This window comes from Trichomycterus rosablanca, chromosome 9 (genome assembly GCF_030014385.1).
Source record: "Trichomycterus rosablanca isolate fTriRos1 chromosome 9, fTriRos1.hap1, whole genome shotgun sequence".
NCBI lineage: Eukaryota > Metazoa > Chordata > Actinopteri > Siluriformes > Trichomycteridae > Trichomycterus > Trichomycterus rosablanca.
The window spans coordinates 39,501,983-39,522,904 of NC_085996.1; the positions used below are offsets into that span (position 1 = coordinate 39,501,983).

At 44.4% G+C, this 20,922-nt stretch overlaps 2 protein-coding genes across 3 annotated transcripts in view; one reads left to right on the top strand and one right to left on the bottom strand.

Moving 5' to 3' along the window:
* Positions 1-4,353, bottom strand: part of si:ch211-140l13.3 (mucin-17) — a 14,011-nt gene extending 9,658 nt beyond the window's left edge. For both annotated transcript variants that reach the window (XR_010013743.1, XM_063002419.1), the window contains exons 1-4: positions 3,981-4,353; positions 3,765-3,885; positions 3,519-3,603; positions 1-1,443 (exon numbers count right to left, since the gene is read on the bottom strand). The exon at positions 1-1,443 is cut by the window's left edge and continues 171 nt beyond it. Coding sequence is in view for 1 of the 2 variants with exons in the window: in XM_063002419.1 (XP_062858489.1) it covers positions 1-1,443; positions 3,519-3,603; positions 3,765-3,885; positions 3,981-4,305 (1,974 nt within the window). In the remaining variant the exon portion in view is untranslated. The remainder of the gene's footprint in view (positions 1,444-3,518; positions 3,604-3,764; positions 3,886-3,980) is intronic.
* A 3,531-nt stretch (positions 4,354-7,884) lies between these two features.
* gpr31 (G protein-coupled receptor 31) lies at positions 7,885-8,817 on the top strand. Its single transcript, XM_063001478.1, has one exon. The coding sequence runs from the start codon at positions 7,885-7,887 to the stop codon at positions 8,815-8,817; it is 933 nt and encodes a 310-aa protein (XP_062857548.1).
* Positions 8,818-20,922: the final 12,105 nt, after the last annotated feature.

Sequence of the window (20,922 nt, forward strand, 5' to 3'; positions counted from 1 at the left end):
TGGTGTGGATCTATCAGCGTGGTGAGGGTGTGGTTTGGATCTCCCAGCACTGTGAGGGCGTGGTGTGGATCCATCAGCGTAGTGAGGGTGTGGTGTGGATCTATCAGCACTGTGAGGGCGTGGTGTGGATCTATCAGCGTGGTGAGGGTTTGATGTAGATCTATCAGCGTGGTGAGGGTTTGATGTGGATCCATCAGCATGGTGAGGGCGTGGTGTGGATCTATCAGCGTGGTGAGGGCGTGGTGTGAATCTCCCAGCACTGTGAGGGCGTGGTGTGGATCTCCCAGCACTGTGAGGGCGTGGTGTGGATCCATCAGTGTGGTGAGGGCGTGGTGTGGATTTATCAGCGTGGTGAGGGTGTGGTGTGGATCTATCAGCGTGGTGAGGGTGTGGTGTGGATCTATCAGCACTGTGAGGGCGTGGTGTGGATCCATCAGTGTGGTGAGGGCGTGGTGGGGATTTATCAGCGTGGTGAGGGCGTGGTGTGGATCTCCCAGCACTGTGAGGGCGTGGTGTGGATCCATCAGTGTGGCGAGGGCGTGGTGTGGATCCATCAGTGTGGTGAGGGCGTGGTGTGGATTTATCAGCGTGGTGAGGGTGTGGTGTGGATCTATCAGCGTGGTGAGGGTGTGGTGTGGATCTATCAGCACTGTGAGGGCGTGGTGTGGATCTATCAGTGTGGTGAGGGTTTGATGTGGATCTATCAGCGTGGTGAGGGTTTGATGTGGATCCATCTGCATGGTGAGGACGTGGTGTGGACCCATCAACATGATGAGGGTGTGGTGTGGATCCATCAGCGTGGTGAGGGCGTGGTGTGGATCTATCAGCACTGTGAGGGCGTGGTGTGGATCTATCAGTGTGGTGAGGGTTTGATGTGGATCTATCAGCGTGGTGAGGGTTTGATGTGGATCCATCTGCATGGTGAGGACGTGGTGTGGACCCATCAACATGATGAGGGTGTGGTGTGGATCCATCAGCGTGGTGAGGATGTGGTGTGGATCCATCAGCATGGTGAGGGTGTGGTGTGGATCTATCAGCGTGGTAAGGGTGTGGTGTGGATCTGTCAGCACTGTGAGGGCGTGGTGTGGATCTATCAGTTTGGTGAGGACGTGGTGTGGATCCATCAGCGTGGTGAGGATGTGGTGTGGATCCATCAGTGTGGTGAGGGCATGATGTGGATCCATTAGCATGGTGAGGGCGTGGTGTGGATCCATCAGCGTGGTGAGGGCGTGGTGTGGATCCATCAGCGTGGTGAGGGCGTGGTGTGGATCCATCAGCGTGGTGAGGGCGTGGTGTGGATCTCCCACTGCACTGGTTCAGGAGCTCCTGGTTCTCCCTGGTAAGGGCATCAACGCGACTCTGCAGCTCACTGTGGGCGTGGTACCACTCACACTCCCGTCTGTTCATCTGCTCCATCAGAGACTCGAACTGCTCCTGGAGACTCTACACATGTACACAGAAGAAGCACAACGTACACTGCATGAACCCCTGTGTGTTCACTATATATACAGTGTATCACAAAAATGAGTACACCCCTCACATTTCTGCAGATATTTAAGTATATCTTTTCATGGGACAACACTGACAAAATGACACTTTGACACAATGAAAAGTAGTCTGTGTGCAGCTTATATAACAGTGTAAATTTATTCTTCCCTCAAAATAACTCAATATACAGCCATTAATGTCTAAACCACCGGCAACAAAAGTGAGTACACCCCTTAGTGAAAGTTTCTGAAGTGTCAATATTTTGTGTGGCCATCATTATTTCCCAGAACTGCCTTAACTCTCCTGGGCATGGAGTTTACCAGAGCTTCACAGGTTGCCACTGGAATGCTTTTCCACTCCTCCATGACGACATCACGGAGCTGGCGGATATTCGAGACTTTGCGCTCCTCCACCTTCCACTTGAGGATGCCCCAAAGATGTTCTATTGGGTTTAGGTCTAGAGACATGCTTGGCCAGTCCATCACCTTTACCCTCAGCCTCTTCAATAAAGCAGTGGTCGTCTTAGAGGTGTGTTTGGGGTCATTATCATGCTGGAACACTGCCCTGCGACCCAGTTTCCGGAGGGAGGGGATCATGCTCTGCTTCAGTATTTCACAGTACATATTGGAGTTCATGTGTCCCTCAATGAAATGTAACTCCCCAACACCTGCTGCACTCATGCAGCCCCAGACCATGGCATTCCCACCACCATGCTTGACTGTAGGCATGACACACTTATCTTTGTACTCCTCACCTGATTGCCACCACACATGCTTGAGACCATCTGAATCAAACAAATTAATCTTGGTCTCATCAGACCATAGGACATGGTTCCAGTAATCCATGTCCTTTGTTGACATGTCTTCAGCAAACTGTTTGCGGGCTTTCTTGTGTAGAGACTTCAGAAGAGGCTTCCTTCTGGGGTGACAGCCATGCAGACCAATTTGATGTAGTGTGCGGCGTATGGTCTGAACACTGACAGGCTGACCCCCCACCTTTTCAATCTCTGCAGCAATGCTGACAGCACTCCTGCGCCTATCTTTCAAAGACAGCAGTTGGATGTGACGCTGAGCACGTGCACTCAGCTTCTTTGGACGACCAACGCGAGGTCTGTTCTGAGTGGACCCTGCTCTTTTAAAACGCTGGATGATCTTGGCCACTGTGCTGCAGCTCAGTTTCAGGGTGTTGGCAATCTTCTTGTAGCCTTGGCCATCTTCATGTAGCGCAACAATTCGTCTTTTAAGATCCTCAGAGAGTTCTTTGCCATGAGGTGCCATGTTGGAACTTTCAGTGACCAGTATGAGAGAGTGTGAGAGCTGTACTACTAAATTGAACACACCTGCTCCCTATGCACACCTGAGACCTAGTAACACTAACAAATCACATGATATTTTGGAGGGAAAATGACAAGCAGTGCTCAATTTGGACATTTAGGGGTGTAGTCTCTTAGGGGTGTACTCACTTTTGTTGCTGGTGGTTTAGACATTAATGGCTGTATATTGAGTTATTTTGAGGGAAGAATAAATTTACACTGTTATATAAGCTGCACACAGACTACTTTTCATTGTGTCAAAGTGTCATTTTGTCAGTGTTGTCCCATGAAAAGATATACTTAAATATCTGCAGAAATGTGAGGGGTGTACTCACTTTTGTGATACACTGTATATATATAGTGTATATACTGTATATATAGTGAATATAGGCGTGTATATACTGTATATATATATATATATATATATACTGCATATACAGTGTTATTACAGTGTATTTTTAGTGTTATTTGTTTACTTATATACATACATTCATATGTAATTGCACAAATGCACTTTATTTACTTAGGAATTCCTATTATATAATCCATTGCACACTTGTCTGATGCTGTACTATTTATGTTGCTGTTGTATTGTTTATTGTGTGTTTATATTTAGTGTTCCTCTTTCTACTATTTATAATTTGATGTATATATGTTGACATATTTGGACTGTGGACATTCGTCTAAATTGCGTCACAGGTACGTTGTTGGTTTTTACCTGAGATTCCTGTACCTGTCGGGTTCCCTCCTCAGGGCTGCGGTCTGAAAATCGCTCACTGTGAGCAAATCGATCCATTTCAGATCTGTTTAAATTAAATAATGTTCAGAAATAAACAATTATTAACAATCAGAATTAACACTGGTGTGCAAACGTTTGGTCCCTCATAGCCAAACTACAGTAGAGTCAACAACAAAACCCGTAACTTTAACTCTAAACCAATAAAAATGTTAGTTTTATTATAACCTGAGGAAATTCAGAGCTTTGTCCTGCTCTTGTCTCATCTTGTCCATTAACAGCTCGTCGTTTCTTTCAGTTCTGATGTTTAGGCCTTTATTTCCTTCTTCTTTTTTTAATGGTTCACTTCCTGTAGCCAAAAAAAAGTATATTTTCAGCTCACGACAATAAAAAGCTTTAATTTAAATAAAATAAAAAAATAAAAAACTGGAGGAACCTTCTTACTGTTTATAGATTGTTGAGTATTAGCGGCTGTGTTGCTGCCACCTCGGTCTTTTGTAGTCGATTCGACCCGAGGGAAGATGTTCTTGAGAAGCTCCAAGCTGCTGGACGCTTTGGTCAACATTTTGGACGTTGGTAGATTCTTTCCTGTGGCTTTCTCAGGTTTGAACCAGCATCGTTCTGAGTCGCTGACCCGATCAGAACCAGACGAGCTAAAACTCTGGGCCAGGAAGCAGCGAGAAGCTTTGTTCAGGGTCTCCGGACATTCGCTCGGAGCGTCGCTCGCGTAGTCCCCGTCGGACGGATCCAGGCGCCTGTCCGAGTTCATGTTCGGAGCCGTCGGAGGTCGAGGAGCATCATCATCATCAGAACTGGTACTTGAGGTACTGGAGTCACTGGTGTCGCTGTGGAGCAGTAAATGCTTCATTTGAGGGGTCAGGTTTAACCTCGGAGCGTCCAGATCGTTGGTTGAGGGACTTTGCCTTTCGCAGACTCTCACGATTCGATCGTTTAGCTTTTTAAAGCCGACTTTGCGCTCGAGATGAACCTCGGTGCCACCTTTATTGAATCCACCAGTCTGGACGTCGAACCGTTTTGACGTGAAGTCGTCTGCGCTGTTTTGGGGTCTGAATTCTTTCTCAGATTTCCCATCAGCATCGTCGCTTTTACCTTTCATCTGTCCCAGTGATCCCAGTCGGACCAGCTTACCATTCCGTTGCTTGCTCTTGCCACTGTGCTGCGGCGTCTCTTTACCCTTCCAGATTCTAGATCTGCCGTCCCCTTTTCGTAGGAAGCTCCCTCTCTCTGGCACTTTGATTGATGTTCTGGTCTGTAACCAAAAATTCACAAAAAACATCTTAGTCTCCGCTAGCACACCAGCGCCGAGATTCTGAACACCTCGGTTCGAATCTCGACTCTGCCACCGGTCGGCTGGGAGCAATCTAGCGGGCACAATTGGCAGTGCCTGCAGCAAACAGTAATTGGCCACTGTGTCTGCTAGGGTGGGATGACCGGACTATGCGGGTGTGGTCTTCAAATGCTGTGTAAGGACCCTGGTTAGCAGATAGAGATGGGTCCGCTAGGAGGGGGCGTGAACACATTCAGGGATCCCCAGCAGTGGAAAAAAAGGAAAGGAAATGCATAAATAAATACAAATAAATAAATAAATCTTAGTCTTATGCACAGAAACATACCATATTAAACCAAAAGTATGTGGACGCCCTGGCTAACCATTAAGTATTTCTGCACAATGTTCTCTAACGTGTCTATGAAGGTTCTCAGTCATCCAGGTCATAGTGGGCTTGGGTGGTTGAGTCGAAGGTGACTGGTATTTCACCTCTCATTTGAAAGGCCAGTGGGGTCAGAGGTGGTCCAGAGAGTTATTGACCCACCCTGCCATCATGCGAGTGGTTAAGGTCACACGGGTTGAGTCGTGAATGGGAGTTAAACCGTTTAGGAAGGGATATTAAGCCTGCTTCATAGGCGGCTGATAACTGGTGTTGTAAGCCAGCGGTTCTCAACCTTTTTTTTTAGACTTTTACTGGGGGGTCTGAAGTGTACCAGTCCATGCAGTACCCAGTGCTGTACATGTCTTGGCATTAGCAATGAGGTCCAGCTTTTTAATTCCTAAGGGTGGGAAGGGATTCGGTGCCATCCTGTCTAAAATAAGATCCATGTATCTGTGCACTACCATCGATCAGCCAGCAGAGGTCGTAACTGCAGCAGTTATGTGGAATCCACACAGCACTCCCACCCTTGGATGAGCCGATCATAGGTGGCCGAGCTGCCGGTAGCAGAGCTGAGATTCGAACTCGCAAGTTCAAGATGCCATCTCTGGGGGTGTCCACATACTTTTAGCACTGTCTATATGACTTTACCTGATCATTCTTTGTTGGAAATTCATTATCCAGTTTAATTTGCTCTTCAACAAAATCCTCAAAGGTTTTCTCTTTCTCCTTCAGTCCGGGGCAAATGGGCCTGTATTGTGATTATTGGAAAAGACTTGGTTGTTTATATGTTTTGTTTATTTATTAATCCAATTTATTTAAAAATTCAGATGTTTTGTGAATGTAATTCAGTGTTTTGCACTCAGTACCTTTCCTCAGGGTTTGTTGGGACCTTCCTCCTCAGTCCGAACGGGCTGACACGAGGAGAACGCTGCTTCACCAGATCTGAAGATTCTTCTGATATAGATGATAAACAGTTCTGCTCCAAACCTACAGACTTCAGAGGAATTCGGTCTGAAACACAACAGAAATGGTACAAGTGGGAGCTAGCAGGACTCAACAACAAATGCTGTCCATTTTATCAGCTCCACTTACCATATAGAAGCACTTTGTAGTTGTACAATTACTGACTGTAGTCCATCTGTTTCTCTACATGCTTTGTTACCCCCTTTCATGCTGTTCTTCAGTGGTCAGGACCCCCACAGAGCAGGTATTATTTAGGTGGTGGATGATTCTCAGCGCTGCAGTGACACTGACATGGTGGTGGTGTGTTAGTGTGTGTTGTGCTGCTATGAGTGGATTAGACACAGCAGCGCTGCTGGAGTTTTTAAACACCTCACTGTCCCTGCTGGACTGAGAATCGTCCACCAACCAAAAAAACATCCAGCCAACAGCGCACTGTGGGCAGCATTCTGTGACCACTGATGAAGATCTAGAAGATGAGCGACTCAAACAGCAGCAATAGATGAGCGATCGTCTCTGACTTTACATCTACAAGGTGGATCAACTAGGTAGGAGTGTCTAATAGAGTGGACAGTGAGTGGACAAGGTGTTTAAAAACTCCAGCAGCGCTGCTGTGTCTGATCCACTCATACCAGCACAACACACACTAACACACCACCACCATGTCAGTGTCACTGCAGTGCTGAGAATCATCCACCACCTAAATAATACCTGCTCTGTGGTGGTCCTGTGGGGGTCCTGACCATTGAAGAACAGGGTGAAAGCAGGTTAAAAAGGTAATCAGAGAAACAGATGGACTACAGTCAGTAATTGTAAAACTACAAAGTGCTTCTATATGGTAAGTGGAGCTGATAAAATGGACAGTGAGTGTAAAAACAAGGAGGTGGTTTTAATGTTTTGGCTGATCTGAGTATATACGTGTGTGTATTTTGTATAGTGTGTGTGTGTGTGTGTGTGTGTGTGTGCTTTATGCTCAACTCTGCTCCACCCATATTTTTGATTGGCATTTAATAACGTCTTATTATCTTCAATTCCTTTATGATTTATTATAACTGTTAGCTATATACAGTAAATACAGCCACTCATATTGCTAACAGGAGTTGTGATTCATTAAGTCAGATACTCTTACCAGATTTGTGGTAAGTTTGGGGAAGGCCCTTTACTTTTCCAGCATGACTAATTTCCTGTGTGCTAAGCCAGACACTTTGATACACTGGTGTGGATGAACTCTTGACTAAAGGGACACACTCCAAAATCTTGTGCAAAGCTTTTTTAGAAGAGCAGAGGCTGTTATAGCAACAAAAGGGGGGCATCTCAGTATTAATGAAGCTCACGATTTGAGACTTAACACGCTCAATAAATGATTGAATCTGTTCACATGAGGAAACCCTCACGGACTCGGGTTAAAGGACGACCGGGAGTCACGTCTGGGACGATGACTAGTGAGTGACTGCGCTGATGTCAGTTTTCCACTGTATTTTTCAGTCCTGCGAGCGGCTGCATATTTCTGGAGCCTGTCGAGACGTGCCTTCGTCAGCCACGGGAAATTTCTGCCAACAAGTCTGAGCAGCTAACTCTCTCTGAAGCAACTCGAGCGCTCCTGCAGCGGGATACGACTCGGCCGCAATGCACGAGGCTCCCGGAGGAGTTCACAGGGACTCGCTTCGCTTTACGGCGTCTTTTTAACAGAATTCCAGAACTTCTGGGCGGACGAAGCGATGGAAGAGCACGCCGGCGACAACTGTACGGCTCGGAATAAGGAACTGTACAAGTTTTATTCTTCGGTGATGATTATCGAGTTCATCCTGGCTCTTCCTCTCAATCTCTCGGTGATCTACCTCTTCATATTTAAGCTGAAGTTCTGGAAATCAAAAAGCAACAATATTTTCCTGTTCAACATGGTCCTGGCAGACATACTGCTGCTGGTCTGCCTCCCTCTGCGGGCGTTCAAATTCCTGCAGGGCGAGAGACGCAACGAGAACACGGCGTGCAGAGCCGTCGTGTTCATGCTCTTCCTGAACCGAGGCGCCAGCATCGCCTTCCTGACCGTCATCTCCATCGATCGCTACTACAGCGTGGTTCATTCGGGCCTGAAGAACGCGCTCAAGATCCGCAAACGCTCGGTCCTCATTTCCGTCCTGATCTGGGCGTGTCTGCTCCCCCTGACTATCCCGACCATGCTGAAGAGCCTGGACTGCTGCAGCAACGACGACGACGGGGCGCCGGAGGAAAACTACGACACCGTTATCGTCTTCAGGGAGCTGGTGTTCTTCTCTCAGGTTCTGGTTCCGTTCGCCGTCCTGGTCTACTGCACCGTACGCATCATCAGGAGACTGAACATGAAGTCGGTAGGAGACAGGACCAAGCTGCGCCGGGCGGTGTTCCTGGTCACCGTGGTCATTTTGGTGTTTTCTGTCTGTTTCTTACCCTCCGCCATATCCAGGCTGGTGCTGCTCATTACGAAGGCCAAGCAGCTGCCCAGGGCAGAGGAGATCACCGTGCAAGTGTACGACGGCCTGATGTGTCTCTCGTACCTGGATTGTTTGCTGGACCCGTTCGTGTACTGTCTGAGCAGCACCAAGTTTAAAAACTTGTATTTATGGACTTTCTTCCCGTTGCTGATGAAGGGACGACACGTGGAACACCACTGAGCGGGACGCGTGTGAACGTAAGAACTGAATACTAAACGATAATAACAATGCCGCTGAATTTAATGCTGGCACAAGGTTTTATTTTGTAGTTTGGTATGTTGTAAAGCAGTGGTTCTTAAACTAGGGGTGTGTGACTCCTATCTGGGGGTGAGGGGGGGGGGGGGGGTTCATGAGATGAATGTATTGATCAGATCTTTTTTAAATAATTTTTAACTATTTAAAACTATTCAGAAGACGAGAGATGCAGAATTAATAGTGTTTCCTTACTGCTCCTTCAAAATAGAGAATTGACACCAGGGGTGTCCAAACTATTTGCGGCACGTTACCATTTTGAGGTATTTTATAAATACAATTAAAGCTGGCACCCAGGTGGCGCAGCGGGATATCCCTCTAGCACACCAGCACCGGGATTCGGAACTCCTCGGTTTGAAACTCGGCTGGGCTCCATCCAGTGGGTATAATTGGCAGTGCCTGCAGCAGACACTGATTGGCTACCGAGTCTGCTAGGAGGCGGGATGACCGGACTATGTGAGTGGGGTCTTCAAAAGCTGATTAGCAGATAGAGAGGCGCCTGTGCAGAGTGTATGATCGAAAAGAAGGTGGACTCGGACCCCGCGTGTGTCGGAGGAGGCGTGAGCAGCAATATACCCTCCTCGAACGCAATCAGGGATCCCCCAGCAGCGGAGGGGGCGCTAAATCGGGAGAAAAGGCATCAATAAATAAATAAAAAAGACATAGACGTTAAAATAAAACCTAATAATCGCTGCATTTTAGCTTCTGATTTACGTTTTGTGGCGCGGTTAAGGGTCAAGGGAAGTTAGCCATGATGGTACACTGTCAAATCAGTGGGTTGGGAAAGAGGGCGTCCCAAAATCTTAAGTAACTGCTTCATTCTGAGGAAAACGTTTAGTAAACAGTTTAGATTATTTAGACAATTCAGCCTTCAACTATTTTATTTTATGCCTTTTCTCCCAATTTAGTCATATCCAGTTCCTCTTCCTCTGCTGGAGACCCCGATGGTGTACGAGGAGGGTATATTCACCTGACACGCCCTCCCTCCAACACGTGTGCGCCCCACGACCCCTTTTTATCCCCCCGTACTTCGGGGGATCGGTGCGTGAGGTCGGTCTCACTCACGGAGAGTCACGCGTGAGCGGAGAATCTCCACTTCTGTACAGGAGCCTCGGGCTACTAAACAAGGACCCCGCCCATTTTTTTAATGCGGTATTTTCCCACCCAGTTGACCAGTGGCCGATTGTGCCTGCTGAGGGGCGCCCAGCCGACAGGTAGCAGAGCTGAGATTCGAACCTGCACCACTGTTTCACCCTATAATGATTTTCTTTTACACATTAAAGGTGCAAGAGCAAACATTCTGCATTTAAAGTGAAGTACAGCAGCAGGTCGAGTTTTCTTCTGCACCTGCAGTCTCATAAAACGTTAAACATCGAACTAAAGAGGGTTTTTGGACGGTGAAAGAAAACAAGATGCACAAATTTAACACAGGGACTGGTGGTGAGGTTCAAACCCAAGTTTCTAAGTACCCGGTTCTGTGTGGCACCACCGTGCTGCCCTTAGAAAAAACTACCTATATTTAAAAAAAAGTATTTTATTTTTATATGATTGTATATACAGTGTATCACAAAAGTGAGTACACCCCTCACATTTCTGCAAATATTTCATTATATCTTTTCATGGGACGACACTGTAGACATGAAACTTGGATATAACTTAGAGTAGTCAGTGTACAACTTATATAGCAGTGTAGATTTACTGTCTTCTGAAAATAACTCAACACACAGCCATTAATGTCTAAACAGCTGGCAACATAAGTGAGTACACCCCACAGTGAACATGTCCAAATTGTACCCAAAGTGTCAATATTTTGTGTGACCACCATTATTATCACTGCCTTAACCCTCCTGGGCATGGAATTCACCAGAGCTGCACAGGTTGCTACTGGAATCCTCTTCCACTCCTCCATGATGACATCACGGAGCTGGTGGATGTTAGACACCTTGAACTCCTCCACCTTCCACTTGAGGATGCGCCACAGGTGCTCAATTGGGTTTAGTCCATCACCTTTACCTTCAGCTTCCTCAGCAAGGCAGTTGTCATCTTGGAGGTTGTGTTTGGGGTCGTTATCCTGCTGGAAAACTGCCATGAGGCCCAGTTTTCGAAGGGAGGGGATCATGCTCTGTTTCAGAATGTCACAGTACATGTTGGAATTCATGTTTCCCTCAATGAACTGCAGCTTCCCAGTGCCAGCAACACTCATGCAGCCCAAGACCATGATGCTACCACCACCATGCTTGACTGTAGGCAAGATACAGTTGTCTTGGTACTTCTCACCAGGGCGCCGCCACACATGCTGGACACCATCTGAGCCAAACAAGTTTATCTTGGTCTCGTCAGACCACAGGGCATTCCAGTAATCCATGTTCTTGGACTGCTTGTCTTCAGCAAACTGTTTGCTGGCTTTCTTGTGCGTCAGCTTCCTTCTGGGATGACGACCATGCAGACCGAGTTGATGCAGTGTGCGGCGTATGGTCTGAGCACTGACAGGCTGACCTCCCACGTCTTCAACCTCTGCAGCAATGCTGGCAGCACTCATGTGTCTATTTTTTAAAGCCAACCTCTGGATATGACGCCGAACACGTGGACTCGACTTCTTTGGTCGACCCTGGCGAAGCCTGTTCCGAGTGGAACCTGTCCTGGAAAACCGCTGTATGACCTTGGCCACCATGCTGTAGCTCAGTTTCAGGGTGTTAGCAATCTTCTTATAGCCCAGGCCATCTTTGTGGAGAGCAACAATTCTATTTCTCACATCCTCAGAGAGTTCTTTGCCATGAGGTGCCATGTTGAATATCCAGTGGCCAGTATGAGAGAATTGTACCCAAAACACCAAATTTAACAGCCCTGCTCCCCATTTACACCTGGGACCTTGACACATGACACCAGGGAGGGACAACGACACATTTGGGCACAATTTGGACATGTTCACTGTGGGGTGTACTCACTTATGTTGCCAGCTATTTAGACATTAATGGCTGTGTGTTGAGTTATTTTCAGAAGACAGTAAATCTACACTGCTATACAAGCTGTACACTGACTACTCTAAGTTATATCCAAGTTTCATTTCTATAGTGTCGTCCCATGAAAAGATATAATGAAATATTTGCAGAAATGTGAGGGGTGTACTCACTTTTGTGATACACTGTATGAGTGAACATGAACATGCAGTGAAAGTAATGTTCACACTGTGTTAAACTGAGTGCCGACTCCCCAAAAAATGTGCACGGACTTGCACAAAAATGTGTAGGTGGTGTGGAAACTGTCGACGTAATCGTGTTCTGTTTGAACAAATCTTAAGTTAAACACCACTGAGAAAGCTCACTTTCTAAACCGCTTATCCAATTAGGAGCCTATCCCAGCTTTTCAATGGCAGGGCAGACCCACACACACACACACACACTCACCTATAGGGCAATTCAGTGTCAATTAACCTGACTGTATGTTTCTGGACTGTGGGAGGAGACACGGGGAGAACATGCAAACTCTGCACAGAAAGGACTTGGACCGCTCCATCTGGGAGTCAAACCCAGGACCTTTTTGCTGTGAGGTAACAGTGCTACCCACTGAAAAACCTGATGTGTGAAAATAAGTGAACATAAAAATAATACTGACACAAAGCTGCAAGAGTGACACACCCAGGTCGTGTTTATACTCGTAGTTCGGTTCCCTTGGTCCTGACTGTACAAGAAAATGATCCTCTGGTACATTTTAGTCCTGGTTTGCCCAGTTTACACTCATAGGCTTACAATCCAACCACAATAAGTCAAATAAGTGACATATGATGCACGGATGTTGTGTATTTTGTGATCCAGTGGCCAGACCGCTGCGCCACACTGGACTTAATGCACTTACTGGGTTGTAAACACTGCTTGAACTGTTTGAACTCTGGGTGGCGCTCTCACATAAAACAGATCTAAAACTCTCCCCATCTTCTTTCCCCCGACTCGAAACATTAACGTCATACCTACATTAACGTTCCCCGGAGAAACGGAAACTAGATTTCAGAGGGAAGTGGGTATGTTTAATTTAAAGAAGCATAATAATCGATACTGTGGACAATAGATCATTAATCACTCAAATAAACAGGTTGAATTGTTAGTAATCAGGAGCTCTTATTATTATATTATTATTTATTTTATTTAACAGAAAAGTTTGGGCATGTCTGGCTTATTCGGTGCACCAAGGTTTGTTTTAATCCATCCCAAGCTAATGAGTACAAACTAAACCTCAGTGCAGGTCTCAAGCCCGGATAAATGGGAGAGCCGCGTCTAATGTAAACACCTAGCGGGAGCAGCCGGAACACAGAGTCAATATAATCACACAAAACTGCAATAAACTTTTACTAAAACGTTAAATTTAGCAGTGACACTGATATAAATACACTTTTACACTGTTTACCACGTGCTATTAGTTAATACCAGTGTAATTCTACTGCATAATTCAAGATAAATGTCTATTTCAGTGTTCCCGACCGTGTTTAATGTGTCAAAGGAAATCAGTGCTGTTCATTTATTTTATTCTTCTTATTATAAGTAATTCATGTTCTGTGAATTTTGCAGCAAATATTAATTCATAGAAATGATTCTAAGTGCTGCAGATTAAGAAAACTTAGAGACTCGAACCTTCTTTATCATTTAATTAAATGTAAGAAACTTGGACAAAACCTGGTTATAAATAAAATATCTTTTGCAGTCCATCTGACAAAACTGTTTAACTATGACTAATTAATCTGATCATTTTTTGTATATAGTAAGATTGTTGCATAGTGGAAGCATTTTGTTTGTTTGTTTATAGCTTTTGTTGTATTGTTATCTAACTGAAGATCGGTTCCTGTTTCACATTTGTTATATTTTTATTTAATATATTTTCATTTATATGAAAGGGTTTTTTGTAAAAGTGTGCGCCAGATCACTGGTGTGCTGTATAGGAAAATGTTTGCATTAAAATATACATATTAGTTTAGTTAAAAAGCCCATTTGTGTCTCTCCAGTAAATGTGAATTTCCTGATGATATTAAAATTATTTTAATCAATCAATAAATAAAATACAATAAAATAAATAAAGAATGCTGCTTTTCTTTATTTAATTTTGCAGTCCTGTATAAGTATTTACATTTACATTTACATTTTCTGCATTTAGCAGACGCTCTTATCCAGAGCGACTTACAGAAGTGCTTCCATAGTGAACATTTCACTTCTCAAGTTTTAGTAAACAACAGTCAAAGAACACGAATCTGCTGAAACCTGTTAGAACCTGAGTGTTTTTTTGTTTTTTTTGGAAATGGAAAAAATGTTATTAAATAGGTACAAGTCAGCTTAAGTGTTTAGTAAAAAGGTGGGTAATAAGTATAATAATATAATAATAGTAATAAGTATAATAATAATAATCCAGGGCAGAAAAAATGTCTATATTTGTCATATATACGCCTACACGTGTACAGTACAATTATTATTATTATTATTATTATTTATTATGATTATTATGATTATTATTATTATTATTATTATTATATATCCCATCTTTCCTGGAGCCAAGAGGCTTAAGGGCCTTACTCAAGGGCTTCAAACCCACAACCTTCTAGCCTGTAACACACAGCTTTACCCACAAGTCTAGCACTGTCTCATAAGTTAAATCAGGGGAGATTTTATTCTATAATAATGTAAATATGAGTTTTAATTTATTTATATGTCATATACATTTCATATCACTTATTATAAATACTCATTTGCTGTCGCTTTATTATTATTATTTTTTACGTCAAACCAGTACAATACTTTATCCTGGTAAGGGTCACGGTGGGTTTGATTTACTGGGCCAAAGGGAGGAAACACCCAGTACAGGTCGCCAGTCCATCACAGCACACACACACACACACATTAAACAGTTACATTAAACCATCCACTTATCCAACCCTCCATCCATCCATCCATCCATTCATCCATCCACTTATCCAACCATCCATCCATCCATCCACTTATCCAACCATCCATTCGTCTATCCATCAATCTCTGTATTCATCCATCCATCCATCTTTTAAAAAGGCTTTCCATTAGATTCTGGAGTGTGTCTGAGGGAAGTTGTGCCCATTCGATTAAATAAAAGCATTTCTAATAAGAAGGCCTGGCTTCAGAATCTGTGTTTGTGTAGTGATGAGGTCAGGGGCTCATTTTTATACACCTGTAAGTGATGGGTGTGGCTGAAAAAGCTGAACATAATAATTAGAATAATTTTGTCCATGTTCGGTAGGTAAAACTAAAGAGTTGAGAGCCTACCTGGCTGGTGTGATGACCGCTGGCTATAGGCAGTGAGCCTACGCTTCAGTCCAGCACCAGTGTGAGTAACTGGATCTGTTCCAGTGTGCTGCCTGAGTGAGGTCTGGTACTGGGATAGAAAACTGGGGGGTAACATCAGTCCTGAAAGAGAGGAGGAGGAGAACCAGAGCTGAACTAACTGATTTAACTGAACTTAATGTCGCTCAACCTCCTAAAAGAAAAACAACACGTGTAGGTTTGCATCAAATTGGTGTCAGGATTGAAAACTCAGCGTGAAATCCATCATTCTGTATCGCATTTCAGTTTCAGTCCAAGCAGTGCTGTATTCGTGCCACAGTCAAAAGTAAATCAGCCCAAGTTGCCTATTCTGTGGTCACTAAAACAATAATGGGTTTGCACACTTTCCAGAACACAAAAGGATGTACATTGTATATATAAATGTATTTGCATTTGGGTTTTTTCCCCCCTATTTTTTATGTTTTTTTATGTCTATGTATTTTCTGGTCATCCAACCAAGACCATGTTTTGAATAAAAGACCAAATGACTTTTTAAAATGTATTTATTTTCTTTATCTATTTTGTATGTTACCCCTCTTGTTCTCCCAATTTAGCGTAGTCAATCTGCTGCCGGGGACCCCTAGTGGTGCCCAAGTAGAGGGTGACTTGACCGACACACACTCCCTCTGATGTGTGCGCAGTCTTCTGATCCCTTCTTATACACCCACACCTCGGTGGATTTGCGCGTGAGGCCGGCTTTGTGCGCGGAGAGCCACGCCCCGACCTCTGCGCTCCTCCACTTCTGTGCAGGAACCCTGGGCAACCGTGGGTCCCTTCACAGCCTCATCCTTCTGTTTAATCCGGTTATTCCCATCCTGCAGACTAAAGGCCAGTTTATTCTGCTGCAGGCATTAGCCAGTTATGCCTGCTAGAGGGTGCCCAGCTGACCGATAACAGAGCCGAGTTCAGAAAGGTGACTTATCACGCTGTGCCACCTGAGCTCCATGACTTTTATTTTTTGGAAATTATTCACATCTTTTTTAAACCTTTGGTGGTGTTTTTGTTTTAACTTTTTCCAATCGCAAACTTTTTTTAAAAATTTTTCCAATCGTGAACTTACTGATCTCACTTGCACGTCTTTGGACTGTGGGAGGAAACCGGATCCCTGGAGGAAACCCATGCAGACACGGGGAGAACATGCAAACTTCACACAGAACAGGAAACGAACCCAGGACCTTCTTGCCGTGAGGTGACAGTGCTATCCACCGAGCCACCGAGCTGCCCTACAGAAGTACTTACATTTCACAAAACCATTTTCTATGTTTTTTTGGTTACCAAGAGCATTTTTAAATGAACACCAAATGACATTTTTTTAGTAAGTAAATAAAATCATATATATATATTAAACTTGTGGCTGTGTTTTGTGTAAAAGAATCCTTTACTTAATGTGGGAGGTTAAAATTCCCCCTCTGAGGTTCACACCAGCGTCAGAGTCTTGAATAACACGTCTGTTTACGACTCACTTCTGTTCTGGTTCATGTAATTAAAGCAAACGTTCACGTCTCAGTTTGGTCTCGTCTGCCAAATAAACCCGCCGTCATCGTCTCATCACTTTTATTATAACGTTTATTATCTTCATTACACATTTCTGTTACCGCTCTGTCATTGTCAGGTCATAAATCATGACGTGTGTGTGTGTGTGTGTGAGTACTTTGGAATCACGACTACAGATTTAATCTGGCTTGACTGACTCACCTGGACTGATTAAACTGAGCAGTGAATTCTGGTCCTGAAGAACCTTGTGTAGATTCCTCACCTGCAGCTGTAGGAGCTGCTCCTGGAGAACACATCACAACATCAAATCTCGGATTTACGAACGCAGCATTTTCACTTAGCAAAATCTACATTCATGTTCATACTTACAGCACTCAAAAATAATTTAAATAACATTTGAAATAGAATTTTTAGCACAGGACAGACTCTGATATGTTATTAACATTAAAATAGGTTCCAAAATCTAAAAATATGCTAGTTAAAGGTATTTTAAATCTTACTATGAGAACTCACCTGGAATTGTGTCATTATCAAATAACTGGATGGTTAAAAGTTCAGGATAGAATCACTTTGATAGAGTTGTGCAACATATACAAGGTTGTTCCACATGGGACTGTTCTACAGTATCTTAAAGCTTAAAGTTAAGGTCAAGGTTCATTTTTATTCTACTACAACACAGTCCACAGGTTTGGCCCTTTTTAGTCCGGTCTTTGCCACCCAGCAGACTAGTGGCCGATTTTGTCTGCTGCAGGCACTGCCAATCGTCCTTGCTAGGGGGCGCCCAGCTAATTGGCAGCAGAGCTGAGACTCGAACTCGGAGAGTTCAGAATCCCAGCGCTGGTGTGCTAGCATATCATAGCAGCAGTGATGAAAAATCCCTCCAGCCCTCCCACCCGGCAGACATCAGCCAAATGTTAGCCAATCATGTCTGTGTGTAGGCGCCTAGCCGGCCGGTAGCAGAGCTTGAGATTAGAACATGTGGGCTCAAGATCTGACCACCAGTGGGCTAGCGTGTTTTACCGCTGCACCAATCAAGCACCAGTTCCCCCAATTTCTCACTGTATATTGCAGATATAAATATAGCAGACAGGGTTAAGGGCCTTGCTCAAGGGCCCAACAGTGGCTGCATAGCAGACGCTGAATATTAACCAACAATCTTCTGATTGATTGCCCACTAAGCTACCACTGTCTCTTAAATTCTTTACTCTATATCCCAGCTTGTTCGGAAGTGGGGGTCAGACCGCAGGGTCAGCTATTTTACAGCACCCCTGGAGCAGACAGGATTAAGGGCCTTGCTCAAGGCCCCAACAGTGGCTGCATAGCAGAGGCTGGATTCAAACCCACAACCTTCTAGTTAGTAACCCACAGCTCTACCTACAAGGCTACCATCGATGGGTTTAGGGTTTAGGGTGTAGTGCTGTGTGCAGGACTCCTGAGCTCCCTGAATCACATGGACTAGTGGCACACGGTGTACTCACAGGAGGACGTTGGGTTTTGGTTTTCTCCTCCTGCTGTCGGTCTCTCTGACTGGACATCACAGCAGTCACGCCTGGATCAGGGTTCGTTTCGGGTTCAGCTGCCGCCGCCGTTGCCGAGCTGCCATGCTGGGTTATTTTTGCTGACATGGTTTCCTGTACAGAAGTTGGAGAGGGTGGCAGGAGTGTAAACAGTGCGCGGATTTCGGGAAGGGGGGGGGGGGGTTATGGGGGGGTTCTGACACCCCACCCCTTACCCAATTCAGTTACATAAGGAAGCAATGGCGTAATTACAATTTATGCAAATTCTTGATAAACAGTATGTGGGGTGTCAGTCTAAAACTAGTCTTGTATGCATGTTTATCTCACAGTTTTAATAAAAACTAAATAATGTTATTACATTTGATCTTTGTTTTTGTCTATAGGGAGTATAAAGAAAAAGAACTGTATAATGAATTGACTTTAAATGATTCGGCTGAAAAACTTAATTGTACCTTGTAAATAATAATCAAATGTAGAATCTGATGCCTGCAAGACATTTAAAAACGCTGATATAGAGTCAAAATATGAGGTGAGCAAAGAGGGGTCGTGGTTCAGTGTTGTCAATCAATGTCTAATGTAAGACTGCTAATGATTTACCATCTACTGTAATCTTTCACCATCTACTGTACATAATATTGTCAAAAGATTCAGGAAATGCAGAGAAATCACTGTATGTGCAGGGTAACGCCAGAAAACACTGTTAAATGTGCGTGACCGTCAAGACCGTATTGCATGAAAAACCGTAATGCTGTGAAAAAATTTGGGAGTACTTCAGAAAACTGTTGTCACTTAACACAGACAGACCGACAGACAGATAGATAGATTATAGATAGATAGACAGACAGACAGACAGACAGACAGATAGATTATAGATAGATAGACTATAGATAGACAGACAGACAGACAGACAGACTGTAGATAGATAGATAGATAGATAGATAGATAGATAGATAGATAGATAGATAGATAGATAGATGGACTACAGACAGACAGACAGACAGACAGACAGACAGACAGACAGACAGACAGACAGACAGATATATGGGTGTATATTGGGATTGATATTGGGGTCCCCAGCAGTGGAAGACTAACTGGCTGTGCTAAATTGGTCTAAAAATGGATAAAATGCATCAATAAAATGATTAAAAAATGATAAACGAGGTGCCCAGGTGTCGCAGTGGGATATTACACCAACGTCGAGATTTTGAACGAATCGCAGCTCTGCCACTGGTTGGCTGGGTGCCCCCTAGCAGGCACGATTGGCTGTGCCTGTAGCAGACAAAAAAAGTGGGTTAGTAGCCCGAGGCGCCTGTACAGAAGTGGAGATCAGTGCGTGACTCTCCATGCCCGAGACAGACCTCACTCGCCAAACCACTGAAGAACGGGTGAATTAGAAGGGGTCGACGTTGGAGGGAGGGCGTGTCAGGAGAATATACCCTCCACGTACGCCATCGGGGTCTCCAGCACAGGAAAAGGAACTGGCTACGACTAAACTGGGGGAAAAAGGCAGAAAAACTAAATTATGAGACATACGCCCTCCTCCCAAAAAATACTAGTAACTCTGTTTAAAAAATGAGCTGATCTGTACCAGGGATCAGAAATCACTGCAGAACTGAGAATAATAATAAATAAATAAACTGTCATTGTGCTACTGAAGCTTAGCAAACGTACAAAACACACTGACGTCTCAGTTAAATCATAAATAAAATGTAATTAAACAAAAACAATAAAAACACAGAAAGTCACACAAATAACTCGATAAATAACATAAATAATAAATCAATCAGAATTACCTGGACTGACGTTTCTCTGAGATCACGATGGTTCCTGAACGCAGGTTGCTTTGCTTCGGTAAGTTCCAGTAGTTATAGTAACTGTAAACAATGACCCTGCATGAGGACGCCTGACACGCCCATGTTCTGTTATTGTGTTCAGTATTATTACCAGAATGAGAACTCACTACAGACAGGTGAGTTCTATAGAAACAGGGGCTAAAATGGGCCCAGATTCCTCCACAGTGGTGCTGACGGGTGTTTCATAATAAGATAATCGTAATATAGACAATGCATCTGTGGTGTGGCCTGGGTGCAGGGTCAGTCATTGTACGACAGCTGGAGCTGAGAGGGTTAAAGGTAAACATTAAATGTTATCCTAATATCGATACAAGATACGAGACTTCAGCTGCTCAACAGTCCGTGACAGATCCGGACTGCAGACAGGCCGGTCAAGCACACGCACTCTGTGTCCATGAAGCCAGAGTGAAAAAGACGTCACCTGGATGGCAGCACGTGTCTCTCTTTTGCGTTAATGATAACAGTCTGGAGGTGCTTTCTGTCTTTGGCGGCACTGACATGGTGCTGGTATGAGTGGATCAGACACAGCAGCGCTGCTGGAGTTTTTAAATACCGTGTCCACTCACTGTCCACTCTATTAGACACTCCTACCTAGTCGGTCCACCTTGTAGATGTAAAGTCAGAGACGATCGCTCATCTATTGCTGCTGTTTGAGTCGGTCATCTTCTAGACCTTCATCAGTGGTCACAGGACGCTGCCCACTGGGCGCTGTTGGCTGTATATATTTTTGGTTGGTGGACTATTCTCAGTCCAGCAGTGACAGTGAGGTGTTTAAAAACTCCAGCAGCGCTGCTGTGTCTGATCCACTCATACCAGCACAACACACACGCCAGTGTCACT